The following is an 11,489-nucleotide window of genomic DNA, read 5'->3' as shown; positions in this document are numbered from 1 at the left end:
CAGGAAAACTTAAATTTATATTTCATTTTATCTTTTACTATTATTTTAATTTATAATTATAAATACATATTTTAATTCAATTTAAGAAAATATTGAAATTAATTATTTGAAAACATATTTAAAATTGTTATTTTTTATATAGATTTTAAAAATAATTTCATTACTTATTAACAATTACAATTAAATTTAGAAGAATGGGAGCGTGGTGACATACTGACAAATAGTGAATGCCTAGTTTTGAGAGTGTTTAGATGACAATGGTTAAGGTTAAATCGAATAAGAAGGAATTTGGTAGACGTAAAACTTATTTGCATAAATGAGGATATTCTACTGATCCTATGTGTAAATGTGTAGTGTATATATAAGGTCAGTAGACTATAGATCAAGCTACAAACTACAATACACAGATTTAAGCATAGCACTGTTATAAGTACACAATGTGACAGATGCTGGCTTACGAACCTTTTAAATTTGCCTTATAACATCTTTGGCACACCATCTTTACATATACAATATATTTATTATGGATTTAACTTCTTACTTTAGATCTGTATACAGTTCATGTATCATTTATGCCACTTTCTTTATCCTCTACTTCTTCCAGTTAAATGAAATAAATATGCANCGTTAAAACTAAATAAATAAACCAACCTGTTGTCGTTTTATAATTGAAAATATTAGAACTGTGTTTTTAAATTTTAATTAGACACTTAAAATATCTAACTGGTGAATTGCGAACTACTTTTAGGATAGCTAATATGCATGAATCGTAATATTTTCATTATAAATTATAACTTAAATTGATTTCTCAGTCAGTAGATCACGAACTGCTGATTGAAATAAATAGTACAGTTGGATAATATTATAATTAGAATTCTTTAATATATTTGTTTACATGTTTGAAAATATGAATATTTTAAATTGTAACCATGACATTCAAACTTGAAATATTGCTTTACATAAAAAATTTTTTAGAAAATTCATTCTTTATTAAATCTAGCTAAACGAATCAACCTATTGTCAATTTATAATTGAAAACATCAATCATCGTGAAGCATTTTAATAGTGATAAATAAATATTTACTTAATAAAGTTTCTAAATTAATATATTTAGATTTTTTAAGGAAGCATTTTGTTTGGACAATTTTAAGTTTAACATTTTAATTTATATAATCCAAAAAATAATAAATGTAAATATTTCTAATTTTTTCTTATCACATATATTTTTATATAGATTTTAATCAATATTTTTAAAATCTATATAAAAGTGATATTTTTTACGCATGAAATTAATTTTTATATATAAAATAGCAATAAATAAATAAAAATAATTCCATCATTTCTATCGATAAATCGAAACAATTTACTTCCTTGTGGTAACCTGAACAGATGTTTTTAAAATCACTTTATCTTCAAACATTAACCAAAAAAAAGTAAGAGGAATAAATTTATTTAGCAATATTTTAGAATTATTATAAAATTTAAATTATTTTCTTAAAAAATATATTTTATAAATAATTAATTAGAAAATAAAACAATTTCATACGCGCTGAAAGATTATGCTAATATATTATTAAAAATAACTACTGATCTTTATGACACTGTGATAATGCGAAGTCATTAGTGAAGATAAAATAGTTTCATCCGTACCGATTATCCTGATAGTGTGGAAAAACCTCTAGTAATTTGTTTTGATACCAAACTGATTAGGTTAAGAATATATTAAATGAAAATTTTATATCAAACATGTGATGATACTTTCCTTTCTTTCCCTATTTTTTTCCTCGTGTTCTTTGTGGAGAATAAATGGATTTCCATTATATTTTTTATTCTTTTGTTACGTCTCTATGGATATATCATTTAATATATAGATGAATAAAGTAATGAAATACAACTTACATTGTATTCTCAAGTAAATAGCATTACTTTCTCCTTGCCCTTCACTGTTGATAGCTAAACATTTATAACTTCCTTTATTCTTTCTTCTTATTTTTTTAAGGACTAAAGAATTATTTGCTATTATAATTCCTCTCGTAGAATTTGCTTTAAGTTCTTTATCATTAAATTTCCATTGAATTTCTTTAGCTGGAGGATTGGATACAACATTACATTCAAAGAAAACGTCGCTTCCTTCATAGATTTGTGAATGATGAATTTTATTACCTAATGATAAAGCACTTCTTTTTAATGTATTCGTTAAGATTAATGATGATAAATAATAAATTTTACTGTCTATTTAATTAAGTAACAATTAAAATATAAAAAATTTAAGCAGTTAATTAAAATTGCACCACATACAATTTATATAATGGTAAAAATTTAATTTCTTCAACTTTCAAGATGCGTTATGAATTTTTTTAACGCTAGTTTACTAGTAAACAGTAAATTTAATTTAATTATTTTGCCATACAGACATAACTAATGTACGATTTTTAATAATAAATTTATTGAAGTAGATTAAATATATATATTTATATATTTTTACCTGCAGGTACAACAGTATACACACAAGGTTCTCTTTGTTTTCCAACTTCGTTTGTACCCCAGCAAAGTAAAGTACCGTAGTCATATTGAGTTCGCAAGATATAAGTAGCAATACTGATTGTCCCTTCAGTCCTGAAGTTTACTACTTCCAAGTTCTCGACGGTGTTGTTGAACTCCCAACGAAATGTCACTTCAGATGGATCGGCTTCGACTTCACATATAACTTTAATTGCTTCGTGTCTGGCTGCTCCATAAATGATTTTCTGACTTGGTTTGCAGAAAGGTGCATCTAATAAAATATTAAGACGTGAACACTATTTAAAATCTTCATCGTTTGAATGCCTTTAAACATATTAAATCATTTTTATAATTAATACAAATGCTGGCAATTTTATACGTTTTAATTGCTAAAGAGGTTTTCCTTCGATATTTATATCAATTATTTTAAATTAGGATTTAAGTTTAAATGAGATTTTCGCTTATGTTTGTTATAAATGAAGTTTTTTTTAATAATGTATTGTGACTGTTAAGTGCATCTTGGATTAAGATAGAAGTGATTAGTTGAAATAGTGTATAAAATATTAAGAATTGTGTTTTCAAAATTTAATTACAAGAGGAATTGTGATTATATATTTATATAATGATTTCCTCGACTGGTAGATCGCGAATTAGTTTGTGTTGTTATGAATTATGTCCTATATGATACACTATCGTAATAATTTCATCATTAATTACGGATTAAATCTATTCCCAGTTAGTAGATCACGAACTACAGATTGAATTCAACCTACAGATTAAATAAACTTGTTATAAATCATTGTCTTGATATTTCTTCGCATGTTTGAATTTATGTAATTTTTGACTTGTAGGTTGCGATTTACAACTTGAAATGATGCTGTAGATAGAAAACTTTTGTTGAAATTTTTCGTTAAAACTAAATAAATAAACCAACCTGTTGTCGTTTTATAATTGAAAATATTAGAACTGTGTTTTTAAATTTTAATTAGACACTTAAAATATCTAACTGGTGAATTGCGAACTACTTTTAGGATAGCTAATATGCATGAATCGTAATATTTTCATTATAAATTATAACTTAAATTGATTTCTCAGTCAGTAGATCACGAACTGCTGATTGAAATAAATAGTACAGTTGGATAATATTATAATTAGAATTCTTTAATATATTTGTTTACATGTTTGAAAATATGAATATTTTAAATTGTAACCATGACATTCAAACTTGAAATATTGCTTTACATAAAAAATTTTTTAGAAAATTCATTCTTTATTAAATCTAGCTAAACGAATCAACCTATTGTCAATTTATAATTGAAAACATCAATCATCGTGAAGCATTTTAATAGTGATAAATAAATATTTACTTAATAAAGTTTCTAAATTAATATATTTAGATTTTTTAAGGAAGCATTTTGTTTGGACAATTTTAAGTTTAACATTTTAATTTATATAATCCAAAAAATAATAAATGTAAATATTTCTAATTTTTTCTTATCACATATATTTTTATATAGATTTTAATCAATATTTTTAAAATCTATATAAAAGTGATATTTTTTACGCATGAAATTAATTTTTATATATAAAATAGCAATAAATAAATAAAAATAATTCCATCATTTCTATCGATAAATCGAAACAATTTACTTCCTTGTGGTAACCTGAACAGATGTTTTTAAAATCACTTTATCTTCAAACATTAACCAAAAAAAAGTAAGAGGAATAAATTTATTTAGCAATATTTTAGAATTATTATAAAATTTAAATTATTTTCTTAAAAAATATATTTTATAAATAATTAATTAGAAAATAAAACAATTTCATACGCGCTGAAAGATTATGCTAATATATTATTAAAAATAACTACTGATCTTTATGACACTGTGATAATGCGAAGTCATTAGTGAAGATAAAATAGTTTCATCCGTACCGATTATCCTGATAGTGTGGAAAAACCTCTAGTAATTTGTTTTGATACCAAACTGATTAGGTTAAGAATATATTAAATGAAAATTTTATATCAAACATGTGATGATACTTTCCTTTCTTTCCCTATTTTTTTCCTCGTGTTCTTTGTGGAGAATAAATGGATTTCCATTATATTTTTTATTCTTTTGTTACGTCTCTATGGATATATCATTTAATATATAGATGAATAAAGTAATGAAATACAACTTACATTGTATTCTCAAGTAAATAGCATTACTTTCTCCTTGCCCTTCACTGTTGATAGCTAAACATTTATAACTTCCTTTATTCTTTCTTCTTATTTTTTTAAGGACTAAAGAATTATTTGCTATTATAATTCCTCTCGTAGAATTTGCTTTAAGTTCTTTATCATTAAATTTCCATTGAATTTCTTTAGCTGGAGGATTGGATACAACATTACATTCAAAGAAAACGTCGCTTCCTTCATAGATTTGTGAATGATGAATTTTATTACCTAAGCGAAGATTAACGTATGGCTGATCTAAAAATAATTAAATTATTTATATATATATAAGAATTTCTTTTATAAAATTAAAGATTGTTATTATAATTAAATTTCGTATATTTTTAATAATTATATTTGCAAAATTAACTACAATGAAATGAAATATTAACTTTTCGTCGATAATTGTTTTAGATGGAAAATAATTTACATTTTAATAATTAAATATATTTCGAATATTCGTGTTTAAAACTATTATTCAAGTAGCGTAATACAATGCCTGAGGAACTTTCTGATATAACTGAATGGATTATTTTGTACGTTATGAAGTCTAATTATAGCGTGCTTATTCGTAATCACTTACACTCCTACTGAATTCCTGACAGTTGATTATAATTAAGTAGTGATGAGAAAACTCAGTAATAATGCAAGATACATAAAAGTAAATGTGCTACTTACAATACACTTCTAACAGCCAACTGTCTTGTATTGAACTGGCTGGAATGTAGGTGTTGTGTGCTCTGCACACCACATTAGTTCCGTGGTCTTCTCTTGTCGGTGTAAACCTTAGAGTACTTGTGGTGACGTATCCGTCAATAGAAACACTCTCAGTGCTTTGCTTTAGTTGTCGTTTCTCCAACCACCACGATACTGCAGCAGGTGGTCGAGAACCTGTCACCCTGCAAACTAATTCAACTGATCTTCCAGCAGACAGTGGACGTTTCTCCCCTTCTATCTCCGCTTTCATAGGTCGGTCTAGCGAGACAAACTCCTAATTACTTCACATATATACTTTAATTACAACATCTTAATTAGTGAAAATAAATTAAATGACTTCCGCGCCTAAATTGTCATTATAGAACGGACTCTACTTAGTGTTAAGTACTTTAATGAATATACCAAAAATGTATAAAACATTCAATAAGAATAGAATTTTTAAGGGAATGATCATTCACCTTTAACGTCATATCGATTTTAAAGAATGTTTTCGACACCGTACTCGAGTTAGATTTATCAAAAAATACAAATAACTGTAATTCAATTTGTAACACTATCTACGGATGTGTGACATTTTTGCTTAAATCTATAGCTTCAATTACACTCACAGTTCATATCGACGGTAACGGATGTTGAAATCGGATCCGAAAAATTATTATTTGAAGCTTGACACGTGTATACCGCCATAAGGTCGTGACGTTGAAGCGACGCTAATTCCAATTCATTGCGAACAATTCCTAATGGACTGACGTCAAAAGTGTCATCTAATAAGACTGATTCCCTCCACCAAGTTACCATTGGCAACGGTTTACCTGCCACAAAACATGCGAAATGTAATCATCAAGTCCTGTTGACTAATAGAAACCTTAATCACATTTCATTGATTAACTTACCACCTTCCGCTTCACAAATGAGAACAAGTCGATCTCCCTCGTTGTAAGGTCCTATCAAACTTTGTAAGATCTCTCCACTGTGATCTGTAATGATGGGTTTCTTGGGTGGTACTAAAAACACAGCAGAATTTACAACTGTAATGATTCTCAATGGTGATTATATTATGCTTCTAAGTAGATAATCATAATTTAATTTACATTTACTTTCAAGATAAACTTTTCAATATTATATATATATATATATANTAAATGCATTCTTAGTACATCATCTTTGATTCTTTGTTTTGCAGTCAAGACCAGAAGATCCCTCAGGTTGTTAATGTCAGGCAATTAATTTATCCAGTCAGTGTCGATGTCATTTTGTAAGCTATCCTTAACTTTATATTGAAATTTTCCATCTTCAGGGATTTAATTATTATTTCATTGTCTTACGTTTACTCAATGATTTGATTCCAACTACGCTGCTTACAATTAAATTTCCGACAAAGATACTTTCTATTGATAAGTAACAAATACGTGGTAAAAAATAACATTAAAAAAATCGTAACACGCTGTCTGAAAACTTTACTCTGCTTCTAGAATGTAGATCGATACACACATTCTAGAGTAAAGACTCGCTTCTTGTAGAGGGGAAAAAAAATTTATTATAAGATTTAAAGTGAAAGGTGCGCTTAAAATATATTTTTTTAAATTAAAATTCATAAAAAACATCTTATTTTTATATGTTTTAATGACTACATTAAATTTTAATTATATAAATATTTAATTTTTTATATAGAATAATTCAAATTTTAAAGTTTAGAATCCATTAAAAAACGCGGGAGTGTTTTTATATTTTTTATCAAAGAATTTTATCAGTGAAACCATTCTATAAATGCAAATCGCTATCAACTTTAAGGGGGGAAAACAGTTTTCTAATTCACGATTTTCTTTAGATAATGGTTCATAAATGTTCTAAATGATAGAGAGGCGTTAAAAAATTGTTTGCAACATAAACACGAATATCATTGTTATTCTAAGTATATGCACTTCAGTTTTAAATTAACATTTATGGAAGATGTTCTTGGAATTCTGATTGCTTAAGAGATATGTTTAATGTATACAATTCTGCATTAGATTTTTATAAAAAATAAATTAATTTAACATCGTTTCCATTATTTTATTTTAATATCAACGTTTAAAATCGCGTATAGATCTTAGGCGATTTGTTAAAATTTACGCGTAATTCCATAAGAGTATATAAGTAAAAAGAAAAATTATATTCTTTCTATTTTTAAGAAAAAAGTATTGATCTTTTTAGAAACGTTTTCTGTTGTTATCAATAGTCCGATCTGTAGTTTTTCTTCAGTCGTTTAAAATGACTACGATATAGCTTCAACAGGATAAACTCAAGCAATCGAAGCGCAAGTAATGACTTCTTTCCAATCATGGATTCTTGTTGGTCGTTCGTCAAAGTCGCTTAGATAGCAATATTTAACTTAGCTATACTTTTTAATTCGCTTAATAGGTATTACATTAGTGAAAGTATGGAGAAAATTTCTTTTAGAAATCATTATTCGTGAATAAAATAACATTTCTTAATCGACAAAATCTACCATGAATGATTTGTTTTGTCCAATTTAATTATCATTATTTCGACAACTTAACATGGTATGGATGATATATTGTTGCTATTTTAATTTAATTTCATTAAATTAAGTGTAGAAACAAGAGTTTGATCGTGTTTCCACTCCCATTCTCTTACTAGAAAATTGCTATTTAGCAGAAAGCCACAATGAAAGTTTTCTGATATTTTTTAACTTTACTTTTATTTTTATGTTTCTATTTTTTTATTTTTTAAGTGGTAAATGTTTAGTTGTAGAAATGCTACCAGAAAGTCATCGAAGCACAGTAAGCTGTCATCTATAAAGTTCACAGGCTTTTTACCTGACAACTTAATCTTCAGAAATACCATAAGGAAAAAGGCTTACAGTATTTCTGTCACATCTATAATTTGAAGTCGAAGGAAATAACCAATTAGTAGAAAAATATATTGTACTTAAAGTTTAAGCTCAACACTTATGGTAATGTATAGACTACAATATTTCTTCTACATACAACTTGAGGATTTTTATCGCCATCAGAACATTTCTTTAAGATTAATTTTTAATTCTTTATTATTTTTTAAAAAATGATTATTATATACAATTAATTCTGATAATTCTTTCAAAGATACTAATTAGATTACAAGATTAGTAATTAATTCGAAATCAATGCAGATTAATAGACAATGATAATTTTTAGTTTTGGATCATTATTGTAAATTAACCTCTTCGAATAATCAATCTTGATAATAGGATAATAAAAATGTTAATGAGTTATTTAATTAGTTCATTGAACCTTTCATTTCATATTTTTCCTATTGTATATTATGACAAATATTTATTTCTCTACTTACGAATGAATTGTAAGTGGAGAGAGAGAGAGAACTTCTTGAACAGAACAACTTAAAATCATTAAAAGTTTATAAATTGCATATTTAATAACTATCTTTGTAGGAAGTTAAATAAATTATTAACAAAATACATGTGATATAGTGAGTTTGAATGACTATTATTTTGCTTTGGTCAGGAAATACGTGTTTAGAAAGCTAATAATGTCTGCTTGAGGGTATTTGAGAGCTTTTCCATGCAATCAACTGTACCATCGATTTAGAGGTCAATTCTTTGAAAATTCATCCCACCTACTAAATCATATTTTAATTTCTCTAAATTTATGTTAATTTATTAATATTTAATTCCAAAAAATTATTCCTGAAAACTCTATCTAAGAAGCATAAAAAATTGAGTATGTCAAACATGGATAAGAGGAGTAAAGGATCCATAAAAAGATGGATGTGGTTAAGGATGCATATGTGAGAGGAAGGAAAAAAGTATTAAAAAATACGTTGTTACTCAATTTAATAAATAAATTGACAAGAATTTTTGTAAGAATTCTTGAATCGTTAATCTTGTTAAATGGCATGAGATGATGATGATGATTCGCTAGACAAATCAAAGATTTCATTGTATACTTTCTTATGTTATACGATGATTTTAACTTTGTTTTTACTACATCGTAAAACGCATTAAATTCTGAAAAATTGTGTTTCCTAATTTTATTTTACCATTAATAGTTGTTTTTATATCGTGAAGAGCTCGTATTTGAGATTAAAGTGATGGAACAGATGTTACACTTACCACATTTTTTCACTATCAATATAACCTTGAATTGTTAATATACTAAAAAAGAAATATTGTATATTATTAAAATGTAGTTTTTATTATTTAAAAATGATGTTTTTAGTTATAAAAATCGATAAATTTGAGAAAATTTTACTGTAAAGTAAATGCATTCTTAGTACATCATCTTTGATTCTTTGTTTTGCAGTCAAGACCAGAAGATCCCTCAGGTTGTTAATGTCAGGCAATTAATTTATCCAGTCAGTGTCGATGTCATTTTGTAAGCTATCCTTAACTTTATATTGAAATTTTCCATCTTCAGGGATTTAATTATTATTTCATTGTCTTACGTTTACTCAATGATTTGATTCCAACTACGCTGCTTACAATTAAATTTCCGACAAAGATACTTTCTATTGATAAGTAACAAATACGTGGTAAAAAATAACATTAAAAAAATCGTAACACGCTGTCTGAAAACTTTACTCTGCTTCTAGAATGTAGATCGATACACACATTCTAGAGTAAAGACTCGCTTCTTGTAGAGGGGAAAAAAAATTTATTATAAGATTTAAAGTGAAAGGTNTTAGAAAACGAAATTCTTTAATAAGATAATCGAATTCTGTAATTTGATTTCTGAAGAAAATTATTGACGAAACTTGTTATAAGTACTTTTCTTCAAGTTGACTGTAAATCCGATAATAAAGTATTGGAAACATTTTTCAATAACGAACCTCTAAAGAAATAAAAGAAATAAAAAAAACAAGATATTCAATTACCAAGAACAGTAAGAATGACATCTGAGTTACGTGTTCTGGCTTTCTTGAAATCAACGCGACATCTGTAGAATCCTTCATCTTCTTCAAGAAGTGGATCCAATTGCAAAGTTGCAGGACGACTCGCTATACTGAGGTAAGCTCGATTGGAGAGGACATCGCTTGCAGCATGACGTGCTTGATTTAAAGAACCTCTTCGAGCATCCAGACTGTATGAAGGGGTAGTTGCTTCGTCTTTATACCACAAAATTAGACTTACCGAATCGTCTTCGGTAGGAGAAGATATGTTGCATGGTAAAGATACTTTGTTACCAACGATTCCAAAAACGGTCTGAAGAAATTCTAAATAAGAAAAATGCAATAAAATGTAAATTGTGTTCTAAAATATTAATTTAAAAAATGTCGGAAATTTGTTTAAAACTTTTTTAAAATTTTTAAATCAAGTTTTTATATGTTTTAAACGTCTCTAGTTACATTTTACTGTCATCTTAAACATTGATAATGAAATTAAAACAGTTTTTAAACAGTTGTAATAATTTTTAAAATATTTTAAACATTTTAAGATTAAATTTTAGTAATTTTTTACTACTTATAATAAAATTTTAAGTTTTAAACATTTATAAATATTTTAAAACAAGTTTTAAATCATTTCTAACATTTTAACAATAAGTAAAACAATTCATAAAGAATTATAATCATTTTTGCAGATTTTTAAACGTTTTTTAACGCTATTTAACAACATTTAAAACATTTCTAAGTGAAATGTAAATGGGAAGCAATTTTAATGCGCATTTTTAAACTTTTTAAACAATTATAATAAAATTTTGGTAATTTCTAAACGTTATTAAGCGATACCAGAAGGACGAATGGTTAAGGTGACAATCTACTGCTCTGGGGAGCAGAGATTGAATCAGGAATTTTTCGAGAGTGATCCATCTCTCACCACCCAGATACCCCATTGTGGACTTAGCAGAACCCATAATGTGCTTGCAATAGAGATTCTCTTAGCACTCCCAGAGTGGAAAGAGTTTTAAAAAATTTACTAAATAAAATTATACATTTCTAATATCTTAAATAAGATTTAAATGCATTTTTCAATCATTTTAATTATTAATTAATATAAATTTTTATGTCAAATTCTTCACAGGATTACATATATACACTTTTATTGATTTTTTAAAAATTT

General features: G+C 26.4%; 2 protein-coding genes across 2 annotated transcripts in view; both read right to left on the bottom strand.

The window, feature by feature from the left end:
- Positions 1-6,440, bottom strand: part of LOC111637385 (nephrin-like) — a 72,471-nt gene extending 66,031 nt beyond the window's left edge. The window contains exons 1-5 of the mRNA XM_023382858.1: positions 6,328-6,440; positions 6,043-6,246; positions 5,396-5,692; positions 4,685-4,975; positions 2,486-2,773 (exon numbers count right to left, since the gene is read on the bottom strand). Of these exons, the coding sequence (XP_023238626.1) occupies positions 2,486-2,773; positions 4,685-4,975; positions 5,396-5,692; positions 6,043-6,232 (1,066 nt within the window). The 5' untranslated portion in view covers positions 6,233-6,246; positions 6,328-6,440. The remainder of the gene's footprint in view (positions 1-2,485; positions 2,774-4,684; positions 4,976-5,395; positions 5,693-6,042; positions 6,247-6,327) is intronic.
- Positions 6,305-11,262, bottom strand: LOC111637393 (CXADR-like membrane protein). The gene is made up of 3 exons (XM_023382866.1): positions 11,247-11,262; positions 10,307-10,645; positions 6,305-6,438 (listed from the first exon to the last, which is right to left on the bottom strand). The coding sequence occupies exons 1-3, from the start codon at positions 11,260-11,262 to the stop codon at positions 6,305-6,307; spliced, it is 489 nt and encodes a 162-aa protein (XP_023238634.1).
- Positions 11,263-11,489: the final 227 nt, after the last annotated feature.

This window comes from Centruroides sculpturatus, unplaced genomic scaffold (assembly GCF_000671375.1).
Source record: "Centruroides sculpturatus isolate CEXI.00-Female unplaced genomic scaffold, Cexi_2.0 scaffold830, whole genome shotgun sequence".
In the NCBI taxonomy this organism is placed as follows: domain Eukaryota; kingdom Metazoa; phylum Arthropoda; class Arachnida; order Scorpiones; family Buthidae; genus Centruroides; species Centruroides sculpturatus.
This window is presented reverse-complemented; position numbering and strand designations above follow the sequence as displayed.

Coding starts and splice junctions, on each gene's coding strand:
- LOC111637393 (XM_023382866.1), bottom strand. Junction 6,439..10,306: donor TGTCATTCTTACTGTTCTTG/GTAATTGAATAT, acceptor CTGTGTTTTTAG/TACCACCCAAGAAACCCATC.